We start from the raw sequence: 23,428 nt of genomic DNA, 5'->3' as shown, positions 1-23,428 counted from the left end.
TGTCTTACATTAAGCTGCTGCATTCCACAAGCAATACTCCTTTTCTGTCCCAAAAAAACTGTTCACATTATTTTCCGGGCAGAAATTGTTTGCTTAAACTTCACTTTTCTGGGTGAATCTGTATGTCGCCATTCCATAAACTGTCACTTTGATTCTGGTGTGACGTATGCCAGCCATGTTTCATCGCCCATAACAGTTTGGCTTAAAAAAACATCACCATTGTTGTGATACCGCTCAAGGAAAGTCAATGCACTGTCTAAAGGTTTGGTTTTGTGCACATCCATCAACATTTTCGGTACCCAATGTGCGCACAATTTTTGGTAATTCAAGTGCTCAGTCATAATGCCATACAAAACACTACAAGAAACATTAGGAAAGTCATCCCACAAGGAGGAAATTGTAAAGCATCTGTTTTCTCTCACCTTATTGTCCACTTCCTGCACCAAACTTTCATTAACAACCAAAGGATGCCCACTTTGTTGTTCATCATGCACATTTTTGCGGTCATCTTTAAATGCTCTCACCCACTTTCTTACCATTCCATCACTCATAAAGTTTTCTACATAAACTGCACAGATCTCATGATGAATAACGATCGCTTTTAGGCCTTTAGCACTAAGAAATCTTATAACAACCCTTACTTCACAGTCGGCGGGACTCACGATTATCGGAGGCATCTTAAACACTTAGTACACAACAGAAACAAGGAAGAATCAGACTGTAATGGCGTCAGTGCATAGACAATAGATGTAATTACCCAGTGCACATGTGCAGAGTGCCGACCACAGCGCTGCAGCCGCGGTGTGGCAAAACGGTACTTATTTAAAAAACACCCCACATATTTTTAGTGGTGGTCATAACAATGACTGTTCAGTTAAGTCAGAAACATTCATGAAGAATGCTAACTAAAATTTCAATTCCTTGACCATAAATAACATCAAAACATATCAAAATGGAGATGTTTATCATGATTTCATTCAAAGCCTACCATTCATTCACACTACATTCGTTGTGAGTGGCTACATATAATATGTCATCAATATGCTATAATATCATAAATACACATACAGTGAGAGCATGTCTTCCACAAAACATATCTTACCTTTTGAGAAGGTGCGCTAAGTAAGACTTCCATGACCCAGCGTCACTGAATTCTTTGCAATACGGCTGTGCCCATAGCTGCAAGAGCAGCTATCAGTTTTTCCACATTCATAGGCTGAGAGGAATAATTATACTACTTCCATAGGAAGAAATGTGGGGGTTTTAGTTCAGTTGAGCACAGAGGCCATAACACTGAACTTCCACAACTGACTCAAAGTTTCAGCTTGTCAAGTGCATTTCAACAATCCATTACTGTTGCAAGACTAGCACGTGCAGGAGAAACTATGTAGGTTAGGGCATAATTGGTAGCATGCTACTTGGCTAAGACAAGGGTCCAGTTTCAAATCCCAGTACACTGAAATGTTTAACCTGTCACATACAATCAACCTATCCCGTGTACTTTGCATAGAGTAAGAGACTTCATTCACAGCAACAACTACAAAGCTGTAGATAAGTCAAGCTCCTCTCTATATCAACTTTGTCGGAGCTACTAATATCACAGAACTGTTGAGATATTTGCAGAATTTGGAATGGAAAGTGTTGGGAGGGGGGAGGAACACCCTGTGATGAAGGGACTCTGCGACAAGTTGACACTTTGTGTCTGTCAGCAAGATGTGGTCAGACAGTGTAATTGGTAGCATGCTGTTGACAATATCTTAATTAAAATTGTGTCCTCTATTCACTACTTAAAATTATTTATGCACAGAATGGAGTGAAGCATGCAAAAAAAAAAAAAAAAAATCATTCTTGTGAGTTAACTGTGCGGATTGAAAAAGCAGCCTATTCCCGTGAGGGACTTTTGAGGAGACTTGGGTACTAAATTTAAATCTGGATTACAAGTAATGTAAATGCCAGTCATATAAATTGTTAGTATGTAGCCATCTTTTCCTTAGAAAATAGGTTACCTCTGCACATTAGTGAGCTGTCAGAAATATGACTGGTAGAACATATAAATAACTAAAATATTCTGAACTGAAACAGTTACAGAGAGTGCTTATGAGATGCAAAGACTAAATGTATGACAATGCATCAACAGTTGTTGAACTGTATAGAGCCACTTGTGCAGTACATATTCTTTTGTTTTTTAAAGTAGACTTTTCCGTTTGAATGTGAATGTGCTAAACCGAATAAAGTTGCAAACCTATGCAAATGACAAGTCAGCAGTTACACATACTGTAACTATGTTTTTTTACAGTTTTCTTTTGACAGTGATGTGTACTTTTGTAAGGTACATATACTGAAGATAGTGACTACCTTAAAATACTTAAAAGATTAATTTTGCACAAAATTGTGGTTGTGGATTTTCACGTTTGGAACAATTTTAATGTACAATAATGTTGATATGATTAAAAACTGTTTTGGTTTACAAAAGGAAAAGAGGTGTTGACAAGAAAGTCCTAATAACGGTGCTGCACCCAACATTTGGGATTGGTTTCTAGACCTCCCTCTAATGTGTCAGGGCATGTGTGACAATATTAATGGTGATACCACAAATGGTTGGGGATATTAAATCTATTGGGTCCCATTATTGTTACTTGGGTGGAATAGGGTATGTTACCAGTGCTGGGTGCCATCCTCTCTCTTCTGTCTGATCGTTGTCAACATTGATTTAATAACTGGCTGTTTCAGGTTACTCCCTGTATCCAGACATAAGCAGGTAACCACAGCACTTCCCTAATGTAAAGGGAGCAACCACAGAACACATAAGAGTGAGTTCATCATATAGCACATAACACAATCTGCAGTCAAAGGCTGCTGATCCCAATAGATTGTACAGAGTGGCACAAATAAAACTGGCCTGAACTGGAATGCAAATGCGTATGAGTAGCATTACTAACTTGTCACTTCCTTTGCCACGTTCCAGCAGCAGTAACGTGTGAGTAGTTCATACAGAAAGTAGTAGTTAAAAACCGTGTACTTCATTGTCATGCCTTACACCATTGAAGAACGTGTATTCATTGTTGAAGAATATGTGTGGTCTGAATTCATTAAAGTTGTTCATGACACTTTTCATGAAAAGTTTCCAGAAAGTAACATTCCTGCAAAAGCAATGATTCAGAATCTAGTGAGAAAGTGGTGTTCGACTGGCAGTGTTGTTAATTCACAGAGAAATAAGGCACCAACTGTACATACACCTGAAGTTGTGGCAAACGTGACGGCACGCATTGAAAGAAGCCCCTACAAATCAACACGACGATTATCACAGCAATATCGAATATCTCGCAGGTCATGTCAACACATCCTTCATGGCTTAAAAATAAAACCTTATCGTGTGAGTGTTGTACAGCAAATAAAAGAAGTGGGCAAGGGTAAGCGTACACATTACTGTAATTGATTGTTGGAAAATGTCGCTGGGGACATCTTGATCCGTTCTTCCTTCTTTCAACGGATGAAGCCTGGTTTCATTTTTTTGGGTTATGTTAATTCACAAAACACAAGACACTGGGCCACAGAGAACCCCCATGGCATACTTGGTGTATGGTGTGCTGTATCTGGTAACAGAATTATTGGGCCATTGTTCTTCAACGAAACTGTTAATACACGTGCTTACTTGCAACCCTACAATGAATTTTTGGATCTGTTAACTCCAAACAAAAAATTTTGTGCCTATTTACAGCAACATGGGGGACGTCGGATTTGTCCTTAGTTTGTGTACGTACAGATTTTACAGAAGAGAGGACCATTAGTAAGGGCTTGTGGCCACCCCACTCTCCCAACTTGTCAACATGTGACTGACTTTTACTTCTGGGTATTTCTAAAGGCTAGAGTCTACTGCAACAATCCCAGAACACTTGACACATTCAAAATTTATTAACATTCCTCAAAAAGTACTGAAAAGAGTTTTCCTTAACATGCTTTGACTTGCACAACTTTGCTTGGATGTTGGTGGAGAACATTTTGAACACAGACTTTAAATTCCTTTCTAAAATATGCTTATTAGACTAATAAAAGTAAATCCATTACTTAAACTGTTAATTACATAGTTAATAACAAAACAGTACAATACAAATGTAAGAAAATGATGATGGACATTGATTTTCTTCATTCAAATTCCATTCAGCGCAGGGGCTAGTTTTATATGCGCCACTATGTACTATCCACAATCAAGCCCAGTTCCAGCCAATCACCAAAATTATGACATTACAATCTGCACAAGTATATCACACTTGGGTACCCAAAAAGAATTAAACCTAAGACACTTAACATACAAGCTTGCAAAGTTGCACCAACTAAAAAGTCTTTCACCAGTCCATGAGCCACACAAATAAATAAAAATTTAACCAAAATGATTACATTACATTTTGACAGGTTTGGTGCACGCAGATGGTATTGTAACTTGTTCCAACTTCATGTAAAATCATCATCAGGTGGTACTAGAAGCAGCTGCAGATCTGAGTCTCATAGCCATCCGATGCTGACTTGCCTAAGGAGTTGAAACTGATTATGATACCATTTCTGTGACCCAAGGCTGAAAAACGTAGTAAAAGAATTTTTGTTAATAAGGTGCTCACTTTGTTCCCCACAGTCAGTATGCCTGATCCATGTGAAAACAGACAGTAACAGAATATTTTGCTCTAGTTGCTAATAAGTCTGAAATGACCTTTTATTACCATACCAAATAGTCTGACTGAGAAATGATATATCAGAGCCTCTAAAGAAGGACACAAAAATGGAAGTTGTCTTTTGCCTTTGTCTTGAGTTGTTGTCTCTGGCTATCACCCTTTTACACATCTCCTTTTTGTTTGTTGTTTATTCTCAATAGCCAGTTTAGTTGATGTTCTCCCCCATTTGCTTCTATCATTTACAGATTTTATTCTTTCTTTTCTTTGCTCTTGTTTGTCCCTTTCTGTTTCCTTGTTATTGATTACTCTTCCTCTCTTCAAACCTTTGCTTTGTGTAAGCATTTGCTTCTTTTTATATTTTTGTGTGGTTTTGGTATTCTTATCAGATTATTAAATCCTGTCCTTTTTCAATGTCATCTTGTGCTTTTTATTGTAAAATGAGGAACTCGAGAAAGAAGATTAGCAATTATGATAATGTGAAAAACTGCCAATTTACCAAGGGGTAAACCCAGATTCATGACTAGCTCTGAAAGAAATGTGAAACTACTGAAGACAATAAAATCTAGCATTTTTAGTTAATAGGTTCTTCATAAAGGTAGGATGGGAGAAGGAAGGGAATTGGACTGACAACATTTTATGAATAAAGGAACACATTGTTCAGTTTTGAGAAGGAAAGAGATTCATGGTTAACATTGGGAGACAAATAATAATTGCATACATTATTTTATTCCTTGTCTTTCCTAGTGTCTGTTGCACATTAATAAAATTTTCCCTATTTTGTGTTGTGCTTGCAGTAAGATGATAATGCAACTGGCAGTTAGTAGAATTCAGATTTGATATTATTATTATTATTATTATTATTACTATTACTACTACTACTACTACTACTACTACTACTACTACTACTACTACTACTTTCTTTCAGTGCCCAACCGAAGTTTTATGTTAGCAAGTATATGTTTCCCTTATGTTGTATTATTGTTTGTTTCTTTATGATCAGAGTCTTACATATTGTAACGATCTTTGCCATTGTTGCATTCTGTCTATTTTTTCCTGCACTTCGGCATGTTTCCTGAATTTGGCTTTTGATTGATTAACCTGGTCACAGCAGCATTTGGATGCACTGTTTGGTAACCATGTTGACTGTTGATAGTAATTGTAAATAAAGAATTTCAATGCTGATAATATGGAGATGGTTTTGTCTGAAGGTTCATTGTCTGTACTTCTATCATAATGGCACAATTTATTATTGCCTTCGCCTCAGTTTCAAGCACAAAGTTATACATTCCTTTTTTTCAGTTTTTGTGAATATGAATCTGCTTGAGCCAAAGTATACTATTTAACTGTTTCTCCCAGTGACTGAAATCTTATCCTTTTGCTAATGTTCTAAGCCTTTTATTTTGTTCATGTTAATAAATGCAGGTGAGTAGCCACTTTCTTTCATATGAATTTATAAGATAGTATTTGAAACTTCCTGGCAGATTAAAACTGTGTGCCAGACCAAGGCTCGAACTCGGGACCAGGATAGCTTATGTGAAGTTTGGAAGGTAGGAGATGAGGTACTGGCAGAAGTAAAGCTGTGAGGACGGGATGTGAGTCATGCTTGGCTAGCTCAGATGGTAGAGCACTTGCCCCGTGAAAGGCGTAGGTCCCGAGTTCGAGTCTTGGTCCAGCACACAGTTGAGTCTTGGTCCAGCACACAGTTTTAATCTGCCAGGAAGTTTCATATCAGTGCACACTCTGTTGCATAGTGAAAATCTCATTCTGGAAATGTCCCCCAGACTGTGGCAAAGCCATGTCTCCAGAATATCCTTTCTTCCAGGAATGCTAGTTCTCCAAGTTTCACAGGAGAGCTTCTTTGAAATTTGGAAGGTAGGAGACGAGGTACTGGCAGAAGTAAAGCTGTGAGGAAGGGGTATGAGTCATCCTTGGGTAGCTCCAATGGTAGAGCACTTGCTCGCTAAAGGCATAGGCCCCGAGTTCGAGTCTCAGTCTGGCACACAGGAAGTTTTATATCACCGCATGCTCCGCTGCAGAGTGAAAGTCTCATTGTGGAAGATAGTATTTATTTGTAAAACGTGGTTGGTCAATGAAGTGGTGAATAACTTTTACAAAGGTACTATTTCAGAACACAAAAACTTTTTCTTTCGTAAGTACTATACTATGCAGTTCATCTATTATTTTATACGTTAAGATTATATTGCCTGTAAGATCTGTTAATGCAGTTTAATGCTGACCAATAATGGAAGGAACAGTGTAGAAATTTTAAGTATTGCTTAATGCATATCTTTCTTATGCATACTCCCACAGCTTGTAGTGACTGTAGATATGAGCTGATTCTGTTGTTTTCACCAAGTGTAGTATCAATAAAGAATCCAACCTGTATATGACTGAAGTCTTTGTTAATTGTTGGATGTTTTCATGTTCAGAATTTATTTTCAAGGACATTTTTAGTGTCACTTAGTGTCAAACAGACAACATCTTTATTTACTTTTAGTGGATGTGCTGGACTTGTGGCTGCTACTATGGGCACACCAGCCGATGTTGTAAAGACACGTATCATGAATCAACCTACAGATGCAAGTGGAAAGTAAGTATATGATTATATTTCATTTATTATTATATATAATCATCATTATATTGTTGTCCCTGCACAATGTTTTAATCATAATATCTCCTAACTTATGTGATGTACTTTATCTGTAACATCTGTCTTTGTGGTGGTCTAAAAGCTGGGCCCCTCAAGTAAAGGAGATAATACTTTATGCCAACTATAAAGGAAGAGCTGTTAGAAATACAACATGGTGTTGCCACTGTAACTGTTAAGTGATTCTACAACAATGTTGCAGAGTCAGCTGGACTGTTCAGTGTCTAGGAATACACATAAATTACCCTAATTGTTTTAAAACTTTTGTGGCCCATTTTGCTGCTGTCTGTTCATGGTAACAGAACTTATCATTTTTACATTTCACTCTGAAAGCTGATTTTCCAGAATGCAATTCTGTTTTTGGGATTTAATTTTGTGCCTGAGTATCAAACAAAGAAAACTTTTATGAAAGGTTTGTAGGAACATTAAAAATTTCTGAAATGAGGCTGTATTTCTCATGTATTAGAGATCTTGGAGTAAATAAAATAGAAAGAAACTTCCACACGGGAAAAATATATTAAAAACAAAGATTCCAAGACTTACCAAGCGGGAAAGCGCCGGCAGACAGGCACATGAACAAAACACACAAACACACACACAGAATTACGAGCTTTCGCAACTGGCAGTTGCTTCGTCAGGAAAGAGGGAAGGAGAGGGAAAAATGAAAGGATGTGGGTTTTAAGGGAGAGGGTAAGGAGTCATTCCAATCCTGGGAGCGGAAAGACTTCCCTTAGGGGAAAAAAAAGGACAGGTGTACACTCACGCGCACACACACACACACACACACACACACACACACACACACACACACACACACACATCCATCCGCACATACACAGACACAAGCAGACATATTTAAAGGCCTTTAAATATGTCTGCTTGTGTCTGTGTATGTGCGGATGGATATGTGTGTGTGTGTGTGTGTGTGTGTGTGTGTGTGTGTGTGTGTGTGTGCGCGCGCGAGTGTACACCTGTCCTTTTTTTTTCCCCTAAGGGAAGTCTTTCCGCTCCCAGGATTGGAATGACTCCTTACCCTCTCCCTTAAAACCCACATCCTTTCATTTTTCCCTCTCCTTCCCTCTTTCCTGACGAAGCAACTGCCAGTTGCGAAAGCTCGTAATTCTGTGTGTGTGTTTGTGTGTTTTGTTCATGTGCCTGTCTGCCGGCGCTTTCCCGCTTGGTAAGTCTTGGAATCTTTGTTTTTAATAGATCTTGGAGTAAGTACTGTTACAAGCTATCTCCTGTAAAACTTGGCTCCATACAGTGGTCTTCTTTTGCTTTCATTCGTAAATTCATTCATTCATTCTCATTTTGTATTCTGTAAAACCCATCATGAAGGAGAGGCTTTAAGAATGTGGAATGATTCAGGTTATGCATAACAGACAGAAGCACCCTTTGCAGACTACTTCTGTAAAGTACATTAATTACAAATTATGACTGGTTCTAATCTACACATTCTGATAGTTGTGGGTGTTGCTTCTAAATTACTTTGTATAAATTTATTGTGTCTGCTCAAAATAACTTTTGTACAGAGGCAAAATAAAAAATCTATTAAACAGATGCTCTTTAGTTACCAGGGGGATGTTAACCAGCACAACTACCTCACTTGTAACTTTGTCTGGAGTAATATGTCATTTTAAACAACACTTTGCACTATTTATTCAGTTATCTATCTCCCCTCCTTACTATCACACAGTGGAAGTACACAGAGTAATATAACTTATCCACTGGCTAAAGTTGACAGTAAAAAATGGAGACATAAGGAAAAGGCTCATCAGTCACATAGTCAACAGTCTGAAGTGGAAGGCACATATGAGCACAATGTATACCATCAAAAAGAAAGTACAAAATCTATTCACATGTGAAGAATGTAAGTTAGCAAAATAGTAATAGCTATAATATTTTCTTATTTACATCATGGTACAGCACTGTAGTACTTTCAAACAATATGTTTTGTGCTATACCGTACCCTGATGCAGAGTGGGCAGCTGCAAACCAAGATGGCGCGAGCGGGTAATGAAGATGGGGAGGGCACGCGGGAGTCGCCAGAAAAAGGCAGTTGCAATTGCAACAAGTTCTTTTATTGTCACATCTGTACTGGTTGATTGACCGAGTCAGTGGCCAGTTGGCCTCTGAACTCTGCTGGGCTGGCTGCCTGCACACACCACTTTGCTGATGCAGTTATTTCACCGAGAACTGGTGGACTCATTACGTATGCTGACCTTTCATTGTCTGCACCAGCTGTGTCTTGTATCTGCTACTGTCCCAGGCACTTCCTGGGTGCATCATAGTGGCAGATGCCCAACATACTGAGACACCTGCCTGTCCAGCAATGACAAATGATGGCCGATGTGCATGTTAGTGTACACTGGCAATATAGTAGTGATAATAGTAGTAATAATAATAACAATAATAATAATGGCAATAATAGAGATAATAATAGGGACATGTATAAAAAGAATTTACAGGTGTAGAAAATAGATTTTTTCTGATAAAGTGAGATATGGGAAAAGAAAATTTAAGGAGACTGCACCAGCTACGAATACTGAGAAATGAGGAAGATCTGGTCAGAAAAAAGGTTGTACCACAGGGGAGGCCAAGATTTTGGCTCATAGGCCATGCCCTAGAACTAGTGCCAAAGCACTCAGCCTTGCTTCCCATTTCCACCTCTGCCAAGCCACGCTGTCTGAGTGCAAGGAGCGAAAACAAGGGAAGACTGTGAATGCACTGCATTTAAATGACAGTGCAGTCACACTGTGTACTATTTGACTTTATGTTTCACATTTCTCAACAATATGGGTAACAAACAAAACAAACTTTCAGTATTATTGAATTATCTTTGGTGTGCTGAAGACATAATATAATTTTTATCTGTTACAAATTGTTGACATACTGACATACACAGGCAGTTTCACAGAATTTTGCACTCAATTTGCCACATGATTGTGACATTTACTGTCATAATAAAAGGTGTTTCACACAAAAATATTGACTGAAATGTTATAGTACTTCTGCAGCCTCAATATGGAAACCTGGAAAGTCTTCCTAAAGAAAGCAATGTAGATGTCCTGAACAGTTTTAATGAAAAAAGATTTGTCATGGAAACTGAAATCATCTTGAAGGCCAGCCAGTTAGATCTGCACATGCATGGGGACGCAAATGGTCTTGAAAATGGCTTGGGACAGATGTAAGATTGACAATGTCCTCAAGATCTTTATAAAACTGTCATTGTAATTCCTTCAAGGAAACAACAAATTATTCAAACCTTGTGTTTTCTTTAATGCCAATGAGCTTAGGGAACTGGGCTGTCTTTGGCAGAATGTGTCCCTTCTACAATACAGTTTTCTTTTTAAATACAAAGAAGTTACCATTGCAGTGTTACATGCCTTTATGCTTAATTGGAGACTTACTATTTTATCAGTTGGTTTGTTTTCACCACGTAACACCTGCTGTTTACGTCCTTCTTCGTTGCTGAGTGATGTATCATTTTTCTTTCTGATGCCGAAACTCTTCCTTTCCTATATCTTTACTACTTTATATCTATATAAATGATGAACTATTGGTTTTACCGTTTAACATCTTTTTAATAACTGTGGAAGTATTACAGGCATCGGGTCCCATGTAATGTGTCACCCACCTATACGTTTTACATGAACCTTTCAAGACTTGATCGATCTGTTTACAAAGAGAAAGCAGAATATCTCTTCCTTTGACGTTGTCCAACAATGACCTAGGAAGCTCGATGCCCTCATGGCCCAGGCTCTTCCATGGCTCGAGCTAGTTTGCAGCATTCGTTTTATTCCTTGCCCACTTGCCGCTACGTTGAACTTTCATGGTGATCATTGGGAAACATCTTCCACATTATCTGCAACATAAACTTTCTTCCCACAGTATTTCTGAAAACCCAAAAACAAACTTAAAGAACATAATAATAATAACTGTTGCTACAATTATTCATATAAGTCTTGGTCGATTTAATGAGGGGTGGTACAGGCCTAAGCCTTGTAACACCACACCATGTAGTCTCTAAAGAAGTTACCATGCAGTCTCTTACTGTGGGCAGTATGCAGTCAAGTTCCACTTAAAATGTGAAGTCTGCACTCCGTTCCAGATGCTCTATGTTTTGTTCCTGAACTCCTTTTTCCTTCATAAATTCAACAATAGCGAGCTTTAAATTGAAAAATCATTCCAGGCATGCCCCCGACTTAACCAGTGTACATTGCAGTAATATACAGGGTGTCTCACCTACCTCTGCGACCTCAAATATCCCTGGAATAACAACATATTCAAAACAGTTTTCACCAGCATGAAAGTATGGCAGGGGCTTAGGAAACCAAATACTATGTGAAATTTTAAAATGTAAACAAATACCATTTTCAACACAAACTTGTGTATTTTTAAATGGACACTCCCTATTATTTTGTATGCAATCAATAGCATGAAAAATCCCAAAAATAATGGTGTTGGTTGCATCACAATACGTCAATTACATCTAGAGAAACAGTGAAGTGAAGTGAAGTTGATGTTTGAAATAAATGAATCAAACAGCTAGTGCAAATCCTGAGACTGAAGCATGCACCTCACACTGCCTGTGTCAGGGGCTTACACAATGGGGAGGTATGCACAGTCCACAAAAATAAACAAGTAACACATCCAATGCAAAATTATGTTTTTCAAATTGTAAATGTTTGTTTATTCTAGTGAAATGACAACTAGAGCTACAATTAGAGATGACACATTTGAAATCATTTTGCCAAACACATTTACCAGTGCCCTCCCTGTCATCCACAGAAACTGTATTGTTGTGTATTACATCCAGCATAGAAAATACACTCTCATCTTGACCAATGAAACTGTGTCACATCAACATATGTTCGAAGTGCCCTCCGTTTGCATCAGTACACATTTGCAGATGAGTAACAAGAGAGTGTTGCACAGATTGCAGGGTTTCTACAGATATTGCTGCACATGCCACAGTAATACTATGTTGCATATCCCCACTGTCACTGGGGGTTCTTGATACACTCTGTCTCTCCCTGTGCCCCATAGACAGAAGTCTAATGGTGTCAAGTCGGGGGACCGTGCTGGGCATCGCACAGTACTTCCCCGCCCCACCCATGTATTCGGAAATGCCACATCTAGAACATCTCTGACAACTTTTGCATCATGTGCAGGACATCCATCATGTTGGAACCACATTGATAGACAAGTTTCCAATCCCAGATCCTCCACGAGGAGCACTAGTGTGTGTTGAAGAAATGATGCGTATTGCTGTCCATTCAATGCTCCACAGTAAAAATAGGGTCCTACATTACAGTTAGCACTGATACCGCACCAAACATTGACACACTACTGTCATTGATGAGCAACTTGGCGAATCCCATGGGGATTTTGCATGCACCAGTAGTGCACGTTCTGCAGATTCATATTACCATGATTTTTAAATGAAGCTTCATCTGTAAACAACATATTGCTTAGGAATACTGGATTACCTTGCAACTGTTGAAAAGGGAAAGAGAATGCAATGCGGGATTCAAAGTCATTCCCATACAGTTCTTGGTGCAGTGAGATATGGAATGGGTGAAACCAATGCCGATACAAGATTCTCCACACACCACTGTGGCTTATTCCAACACCTCATGCAATTTCGTTTCCATTGCCAGTCGCTGGCATTGTACGTCAACATTTTGTGGGAGCCCAACTTCCTGCTTCCCTGAGTGTCTTGCAGATGTTGCCAATGGTTTGATGTGACGGACACAGCTGATTTGGGTAGCATTCAGCATACAGTGTCACAGCTGTGGTTACATTTTTGTGACATTTGCCATAAATTAAAATAAGATCTAGTTTTTCTTCATTACTGAAGGCCGGCGTATTGACTAGATGATGGCAAATGTAATGAGCCACAAGAAAACAGGTTTTAATGTAGCACCATATGTGAATTGTCTTATAGTATGAGAGCAGTTCAGCAAACCAGATTAGGAGACACTTGTACACTGAAGGTAGAGCCTGCCGTGGTGATATTGGTACATTTACAGCAGGAAACAGGCACCAGTGCAGGCAACCCCTGCTCTGAGCACAGTGCTACATGTGATACATGATGTCAGAAACTGTGACACTGTTGCTGTCCTTTACAAGCCACTTATTTCAGAACTTATGAGCTTTAGAAATGTGAAACCAAGTGTGTTACCACTAATTGTACCTCTAGTTGTCATTTTGCAACAATAAACAGTATGCGCAGGACATCCATTATTCGGATACTGCATTATTTGACACATTATAAGATGTGGACTGGGTCAAGTAAGGTGCAGCTCAAGAAGGGGCTAAATTATCCCCCTTTAGGAGTACCATCAACCAAATGTTGTCATACAATACCACACCATACATAAACATTCCACTGATGTAGCACACCAATCACATCATGATTACCAGCAACCAAGGGCGTACCCAGGATCTGAACTATGGGGGGGGGGGGGGGGGGGGGGGGGGGGAGGTCATACTAGTCTCAGGAAACAAGGACTCGAGACAACATACAGCACTTCTTATTAAATAAATCAGTAAACCTGTGAAAAACTCCTTTTAATAAACATTTTAAATACAAGAATGCACTTGTACAATCCATGAAAACAAGCAGCATTTCTTATTAAATAAAACAGTAAACTAGTAAAAAGCTGCCCCTGCCCCTCGATGGGTATGCCCATGCCGGCAACATTTGAAAGGAAATTAAAATTCAGAGAGAAGAAATGAAAACTTTCAGCTTTGCCGATGACATTGTAATTCTATCCGAAAAGGCAAAGGGCTTGGGTGATCAGTTGAACAAATAGCATACTGTCTTTAAAGAGACTGTTGATGAATACAACAAAAGTAAAATAAGGGTTATTGTTTGTTGTTGATGTGGTCTTCAGTCCTGAGACTGGTTTGATGCAGCTCTCCATGCTACTCTATCCTATGCAAGCTTCTTCATCCCCCAATACCTACTGCTACCTACATTCTTCTGAATCTGCTTAGTGTATTCATCTCTTGGTCTCCCTCTATGATTTTTACCCTTCATGCTGCCCTCCAGTACTAAATTGGTGATCCCTTGATGCCTCAGAACATGTCCTACCAACCAATTCCTTCTTCTAGTCAAGTTGTGCCAAAAGCTCCTCTTCTCCCCAATTCTATTCAATACCTCCTCATTAGTTATGTGATCTACCCACCTAATCTTCAGCATTCTTCTGTAGCACCACATTTCGAAAGCTTCTATTCTCAAGATGTAATTGACATATTGCAATACAACCAACACCATTATTTTTGTGATTTTTCGTGCTATTGATTGCATACAAAATAATAGGGATTGTTCATTTAAAAATATACAAGTTTGTGTAGAAAATAGCATTTGTTTATATTTTAAAATTTTGCATAGATTTAGATGTAGATATAGTATTTGGTTTCCTAAGCCCCTGCCATACATTCATGCTGGTGAAAACTGTTTTTGAATATCGATTGTTGTTCCAGAGATATTTGAGGTGGCAGAGTTAGGGTGAGACACCGTGCATAAAGTCTCCATACTCTTCATTGAGTTCCATTGAAAACTGTTGCAGCTGACATGGGACTTCAGAAATTTTACTGTTCATACCACCAATTTCTTCGTGTGCTCCACACCTGCAAATTTAGTGCAAATTGCTTTTTTGATGTGTGAAACACTGAATCCCATCTGTTGATTGTTGTAAATTTCAGCTCTCTCATTGTTGACTAAACCTTTAAATTTTTTCTGCATGGTATTGTAATGTCATTTTGTAGCAAATAGGCAATACCTCTTGCTTGTGTGAACTGAGAATCCTCATCCCTCTCTTTTGTCATTCCCATTCATTTTAAAAGATTGCTGTGCTGGATCACCAGACTGCCTCTCTTTGTGAGAACCAAGCAAAGCCAAGTGAAAGACAGGGCCTTGGCTTGTCCGTGGCCCACCCACTGCACATGTGTAGTTCGGCATGTCATGGACATCCCTGATGTACAAGGATAACAAGCATTTACCGGAGATGGTAATATTTATTGTTGCTTTAGTAGATATTTTATTAACTTTCTTCTGAATCTGGAGATGTTATTCAGTTATCTAATATAATGTGAAAGAGTAGTCCAGAGTCAGGTCCCTCCTGCTGAGAATGACTTACAGAAAGTGACTGAACAATGGAGTGGGAAAGAGAGACTTTTGATCTGATGGAAATGGGGGTTTCTGTCATGTTGTTCAGACAAGAGCAGTGAGGTCAAGGAAAAAGCTAGGGGGCAGTGTATGTTGATAAGACAGAAGACAGAGGGTGTGGAAATCTGTGCTTGTCTGCATGCAGCCAGTGTAACTGTGCATATGATGGTGAAATACAATCAGAGAGTCGAATGTCACAGATATAATGAACATAGGATTCATAAACAGTTCCAGGCACCTTGAGCTTTTCTGTGAAAGGCCTTGCAGGATAAAATTGCTGTAATCAGTAATGGAAACTGTAAGTATTTGTACAAGTTTCTTTTTCAGGTCAAGAAGGAAGAGCATTTTATATTTTTGTAGGGCACGGAGAGTTGCTGATGCATTCTTGCACATTACAGTTACATGATCAGTCCAATTTAGATTTTCATCTATTATCTCTCCTAGATTCTTTGGTGAAGGAGAGCATTGATATTTGTTCCATTTAGGGTTAAAGATGGCAGGGGTTCCTGATAATTTGGGCTAATGATCCTAAGATGACCAACCAATACAGCTTGCATTTTGGATGTGTTGATCTTTAACCCAGTATCTTGCAACCATTTTGATAGTGTACATAGGTTGGTACTGAGATTCTCAATAACTGTTTTCATATTTATTGGTTTTGCACTTATTGCTAGATACAACTGGAGGTCATCAGTGTACATGTGGTATTTACAGTAGGAAAAGGCTTATAACACATCATTGACATACAGTGAAAAAGAGTGTAGGATGTGATACCAAACCTTGATGGATGTGTTATACTATCTGCAACCATTGTGACTTTATGGTGTCAGACATGATGCATTGCAGATGAAATGCCAGTTATGTGAAAAACTATTGCACTGCACTTGGTGAGAAATTTAGGCTGCTAAGTTTGACAAGTAAAATGTTGAAATCGACAGTGCTGTAGTCTAAGAAGCACATGATAGACACATTTTATGCATGTATGCCAAGCTTCAGGTCATCTGTTATCTTTAATGAGGCAAAAGTGCTGCAGCAATGTTTACAGAAACCTGTTGATATCTGTCCAGTAGGTTGTTTGTGGTTAGATAAATTGTTAGTTTCTCATGGGATATTTATTTTAAGGGCTTGGACAGTGCAGGAAGAATGCAAATATTTTACCAATCAGAGGGTGCAATGACAATATCCTTTTCAGATAGTGGCTTCACTAATTCCTGTTCCCAGTCTCTGGGAAAACACTTCTGGTTGAGTAGTGGCTGAAGTTATCTGTTGTAGTGGATGGCAATAGTGGGTCAGTAATAACCATCATTTGGACTGTGGTGTCATCATGTCCAGTAGATGCTGATCTGATATGCATGATGGCTTTGTTCATCATATTGCAAGTACTGTGGCTACAACTGTTAAGCCCCATGAGTTGCTGATTCATTTGTGGCTCAGTTGTGGTTGTAGGTAATCTAAAGTACTGGTGCACTTCTTCAGCTGGGACAGTTGGATCAGCGGCAGCTTTTACTTTGCCTACACCAGATCACATAGGTTTTTCCAAAGAACAGCTCTTTTCCTGTTCTGCTTGTAAACTGTATGATTTTCAGGTGTGGGGCACTGTTTTTATGCCCAATATGCAGCTCTGAGATTCATGAGCTACTTTAGTTGTTCAGTAAGCCAAGGTGCAGGTTTCTGTCTTACTTTGCTAGTCTTTGAGGGAGGATATTTTTCATATAGTTGTTTAAGTTTGTTAGTAAATCCACGAAGTTTTTTCTCATGTCTGAGCAGGAATAGAAGATGTCCCCCAGACTATTTCTTGCGCCAGTTGCAAGTTCAGATAAATTAATGTGACTGAAGTCTCGATATGAAGTCTCAATATGTACTGAGCAGTGGTTTTTTCTGGGAGGTGCTAGTACATGCACAACAGTACCAAAAGCAAGATAAATAGAATAAAAACAGAGTGTACTATTAATGAGCAGCCTTCTTGACTGGTTTCATACCCTATCATCAGTTTCTTTTAATGATTTGTTCTGAGCTCAGACCTTGCTCGCATTCACCTCCAGAGTTTGCAGTATTTTGTCAGTCACAGCACCAGAACAGCACCAGTGATCGAGTGGACAACAAGCCCCAGCATGCCCTGTGCTTGTAGAGTAGCCACTACTTCTGGTGTTGGCCTGACCCCACCACTCTTGACATGCAAACATAAATAGAAAAACATTTAGACACACCACTGTCTCAACACTTCTCACTATCTACATCTACATCTATATGACTACTCTGCAATTCACATTTAAGTGCTTGGCAGAGGGTTCATCGAACCACAATCATACTATCTCTCTACTATTCCACTCCCGAACAGCGAGCGGGAAAAACGAACACCTAAACCTTTCTGTTTGAGCTCTGATTTCTCTTATTTTATTTTGATGATCATTCCTACCTATGTAGGTTGGGCTCAACAAAATAATTTCGCATTCGGAAGAGAAAGTTGGTGACTGAAATTTCATAAAAAGGTCTCGCCGTGACGAAAAACGTCTATGCTTTAATGACTTCCATCCCAACTCGTGTATCATATCTGCCACACTCTCTCCCCTATAACGTGATAATACAAAACGAGCTCCCTTTTTTGCACCCTTTCGATGTCCTCCGTCAATCCCACCTGGTAAGGATCCCACACTGCGCAGCAATATTCTAACAGAGGACGAACGAGTGTAGTGTAAGCTGTCTCTTTAGTGGACTTGTTGCATCTTCTAAGTGTCCTGCCAATGAGACGCAACCTTTGGCTCGCCTTCCCGACAATATTATCTATGTGGTCCTTCCAACTAAAGTTGTTCGTAATTTTAACACCCAGGTACTTAGTCGAATTGACAGCCTTGAGAATTGTACTATTTATCGAGTAATTGAATTCCAATGGATTTCTTTTGGAACTCATGTGAATCACCTCACACTTTTAGTTATTTAGCGTCAACTGCCACCTGCCACCTGCCACACCACACAGCAATCTTTTCTAAATTGCTTTGCAACTGATACTGGTCTTCGGATGACCTTACTAGACGGTAAATTACAGCATCATCTGCGAACAGTCTAAGAGAACTGCTCAGATTGTCACCCAGGTCATTTATATAGATCAGGAACAGTAGAGGTCCCAGGACGCTTCCCTGGGGAACACCTGATATCACTTCAGTTTTACTCGATGATTTGCCGTCTATTACTACGAACTGCGACCTTCCTGATAGGAAATCACGAATCCAGTCGCACAACTGAGACGATACCCCATAGCTCCACAGCTTGATTAGAAGTCGCTTATGAGGAACGGTGTCAAAAGCTTTCCGGAAATCTAGAAATACGGAATCAACTTGAGATCCCCTGTCGATAGCGGCCATTACTTCGTGCGAATAAAGAGCTAGCTGCGTTGCACAAGAGCGATGTTTTCTGAAGCCATGCTGATTACGTGTCAATAGATCGTTCCCTTCGAGGTGATTCATAATGTTTGAATACAGTATATGCTCCAAAACCCTACTGCAAACCGATGTCAATGATATAGGTGTGTAGTTAAATGGATTACTCCTACTACCCTTCTTGAACACTGGTGCGACCTGAGCAATTTTCCAATCTGTAGGTACAGATCTATCGGTGAGCGAGCGGTTGTATATGAGTGCTAAGTAGGGAGCTATAGTATCAGCGTAATCTGAAAGGAACCTAATCGGTATACAATCTGGACCTGAAGACTTACCCGTATCAAGCGATTTGAGTTGCTTCGCAACCCCTAAGGTATCTACTTCTAAGAAACTCATGCTAGCAGATGTTCGTGTTTCAAATTCTGGAATATTCCATTCGTCTTCCCTGGTGAAGGAATTTCGGAAAACTGCGTTCAATAACTCCGCTTTAGCGGCACAGTTGTCGATAACAGTACCATCGGCACTGCGCATCGAAGGTATTGACTGCGTCTTGCCGCTTGTTTACTTTACATACGACCAGAATTTCTTCGGATTTTCTACCAAATTTCGAGACAATGTTTCGTTGTGGAACCTATTAAAGGCATCTCGCATCGAAGTACGTGCCAAATTTCGCGCGTCTGTAAATTTTAGCCCATCTTCGGGATTTCGCGTTCTTCTGAACTTCGCATGCTTTTTCCGTTGCCTCTGCTTAAATCCAAACCATATTCCTTGCTCTGTGCAAAACAAATTACAAGAACACTTACCTGTAACACTAACATATTACTTCTTACCATAACTTCTCACGCCTGAGTGGTTGATCAGAATGACTACTACGCACTGAAACAATAACTAAACCTAGCTTCACCTCCACAATCATTACTCATGGCTAACATGTTATATACTACTAGATAATGAGCCATTCTTCTTAACCATGAGACTCACAAGCTTGTGTCTGTGTGTGTATGGATGGATATGTGTGTGTGTGTGTGTGTGTGTGTGTGTGTGTGTGTGCGCGCGCGTAGACATATCCTTTTTCCCCCTAAGGTAAGTCTTTCCGCTCCCGGGATTGGAATGACTCCTTACCCTCTCCCTTAAAACCCACATCCTTTCATCTTTCCTTTTCCTTCCCTCTTTCCTGATGAAGCAGCCGCCGGTTGCGAAAGCTCAAATTTTGTGTGTGTGTTTTATTCATTGTGCCTATCTACCAGCGCTTTCCCGCTTGGTAAGTCTTGGAATCTTTGTTTAACACATTGACACCGGTGTGTCAGACCCACCATACTTGCTCCAGACACTGCGAGAGGGCTGTACAAGCAATGATCACACGCACAGTACAGCGGACACACCAGGAACCGCGGTGTTGGCCGTCGAATGGCATTAGCTGTGCAGCATTTGTGCACCGCCGCCGTCAGTGTCAACCAGTTTGCCGTGGCATACGGAGCTCCATCGCAGTCTTTAACACTGGTAGCTTGCCGCGACAGCGTGGACGTGAACCGTATGTGCAGTTGACGGACTTTCAGCGAGGGCGTATAGTGGGCATGTGGGAGGCCGGGTGGACATGCCGCCGAATTGCTCAACACGTGGGGCATGAGGTCTCCATAGTACATCGATGTTGTCGCCAGTGGTCGGCGGAAGGTGCACGTGCCTGTCGACCTGGGACCGAACTGCAGCAACGCACGGATGCACGCCAAGACTGTAGGATCCAATGCAGTGCCGTAGGGGACCGCACCGCCACTTCCCAGCAAATTAGGGACACTGTTGCTCCTGGGGTATCGGCGAGGACCATTCGCAACCGTCTCCATGAAGCGTGGCTACGGTCCCGCACACCGTTAGGCCGTCTTCCGCTCACGTCCCAACATCGTGCAGCCCGCCTCCAGTGGTGTCGCGACAGGCGTGAATGGAGGGACGAATGGAGACGTGTCGTCTTCAGCGATGAGAGTCACTTCTGCCTTGGTGCCAATGATGGTCGTATGCGTGTTTGGCGCTGTGCAGGTGAGCGCCACAATCAGGACTGCATACGACCGAGGCACACAGGGCCAACACCCAGCATCATGGTGTGGGGAGCGATCTCCTACACTGGCCATACACCTCTGGTGATCGTCGAGGGGACACTGAATAGTGCACGGTACATCCAAACCGTCATCGAACCCATCGTTCTACCATTCCTAGACCAGCAAGGGAACTTGCTGTTCCAACAGGACAATGCACGTCCGCATGTATCCCGTGCCACCCAACATGCTCTAGAAGGTGTAAGTCAACTACCCTGGCCAGCAAGATCTCCGGATCTGTCCCCCATTGAACATGTTTGGGACTGGATGAAGCGTCGTCTCACGCGGTCTGCACGTCCAGCACGAACGCTGGTCCAACTGAGGCGCCAGGTGGAAATGGCATGGCAAGCCGTTCCACAGGACTACATCCAGCATCTCTACGATCGTCTCCATGGAAGAATAGCAGCCTGCATTGCTGCGAAAGGTGGATATACACTATACTAGTGCCGACATTGTGCATGCTCTGTTGCCTGTGTCTATGTGCCTGTGGTTCTGTCAGTGTGATGATGTGATGTATCTGACCCCAGGAATGTGTCAATAAAGTTTCCCCTTCCTGGGACAATGAATTCACGGTGTTCTTATTTCAATTTCCAGGACGGATTCCTGACATTTGCACATACTTCTGGAATGTACTCTAACCGAATATGGAAATTAACATTTTACAGTTCAGATGAGTTTTGAACTCTTGACCCTCCGTGCAACAGTCTAGTATCATAACCACTACACAACAGTGACTGAAACTCAGCTTCTTCTGTGAAATTGCTCCCTCCTTAAGAGAACAGCGTCTCGGTGTTACATCCTTCTAGTCCAGAAATGAGTCTCAGTCCTTCATACTCCGACTCCTGATGACATATGTTCACCCTGGCAGTGATCTTCGTAGAACTTCCTTAGCCACTGTGCTCTTCATCACCTTTCTGCTTGTTGCCTGTTACTGGAACTTCGAATTTACACTGGGTTGCAGGATGCCCTATGGCTTTATTCGAAGGATGTGGACCGTATCTCAGATCTTTCATCGTCTTGTGTGGAGGTTGAAATCTTCAACTTCATAAGTAACATCAGAAAACTGTTTTACAACCTTATAAGGTCCAAAGTAGCACCTGAGGAGCTTCTCAGAGAGACCAACCTTCTGAAAAGGAGTGAAGATCCTGATGAAGTCACCAGGCTGGTAGACAACAGGGCGGTGGCTCGCATCATACCTTCAGCGATCTTTTTCTTGAGCCTGCAGCATGCAGAGTCGAGCTAACTGCCAAGCTTCCTCAGCTCTGGTTAACACCTGGCTGGTGTAGTTGTCGTCCACATCATCAGGATGTGACGGAAACACAGTATCCACGTTGTAGTCACCTCACGCACATGCTCCAGGAAAAACGGCGTAAATCCTGTGGTGTCTTGTTTGGTGGTGGTGTAGACAAACATCACAAAAGGTAGCACCTCATCCCAGTTGCTCTGCTCAATATTGATGAACATTGATAACATGTCGTCCAAGGTCTGGATGGTAGGCAGTCATCATGTGATGAGTAATGTTGCACCAACAGTTTATCTCTGCCACAAGATTTGATTGAAAAATTTTCCCTCAATCCATAATTAATGACCTTGGGGCACTGTGTTTTAATACAATGTCTTCCACGATAAATATGGCTACCTCGAATGCTTGTGCTGTTTTCACGGCTTTTGTAATGACATAGCGTGTCAGATAATCAGTGCAAACAATAATCCATCTATTGCCATTAGCACACGTTGTCCCTCTGGCACTTTCAACAGTGTGGCACATAGTGACAGACACTCCTAAATAAACCTGGCCAGAGAAATCTCTTGCAGATCCTATCATATGTCTTAATTAATCCAAAATGTCTGCCGTCATGTGTATCATGGAATTTCTGTTGAACATAGAAGCGCATGTGTTTAGGAATCACTGGTAGCCATCTCTTTCCAAATGGATAAAAGTTTTTCTTGCAAAGTAATACATAAACTACCTTTTGCATCCTCTGACTGATATAAGGCAAGCATAATTTGAGAAGTCTTATCATCCTTCTGCTCAGCAGAGAGATCCGGGAGTGCAGTGAGACAGCCACTATCTTCATCAAAGTCTTGATGGTCTTACACTGGGTTTCTTGAGAGGCAGTTGGCATCTACATCTACATCTACATCCATACTCCGCAAGCCACCTGACAATGTGTGGCGGAGGGTACCCTGAGTACCTCTATCAGTTCTCCCTTCTATTCCAGTCTCGTATTGTTCGTGGAAAGAAGGATTGTCGGTATGCTTCTGTGTGGGCTCTAATCTCTCTGATTTTATCCTCATGTTCTCTTCACGAGATTTACATAGGAGGGAGCAATATACTGCTTGGCTCTTCAGTGAAGGTATGTTCTCAAACCTTTAACAAAAGTCCGTACGGAGCTACTGAGCGCCTCTCCTGCAGAGTCTTTCACCAGAGTTTATCTATCATCTCCGTAATGCTTTCACAATTACTAAATGATCCTGTA

General features: G+C 40.7%; 1 protein-coding gene across 1 annotated transcript in view; it reads left to right on the top strand.

Moving 5' to 3' along the window:
* LOC126331644 (mitochondrial uncoupling protein 4) overlaps positions 1-23,428 on the top strand; it is a 427,006-nt gene that overhangs the window by 387,583 nt on the left and 15,995 nt on the right. Inside the window, exon 7 of the mRNA XM_049996509.1 lies at positions 7,162-7,254. Coding sequence (XP_049852466.1) covers positions 7,162-7,254 — 93 coding nt within the window. The remainder of the gene's footprint in view (positions 1-7,161; positions 7,255-23,428) is intronic.

This window comes from Schistocerca gregaria, chromosome 2 (assembly GCF_023897955.1).
Source record: "Schistocerca gregaria isolate iqSchGreg1 chromosome 2, iqSchGreg1.2, whole genome shotgun sequence".
Classification (NCBI taxonomy): Eukaryota; Metazoa; Arthropoda; class Insecta; order Orthoptera; family Acrididae; genus Schistocerca; species Schistocerca gregaria.
Note: the sequence above shows the minus strand (reverse complement) of the source record. Positions and strands in the feature narration are given on the sequence as shown.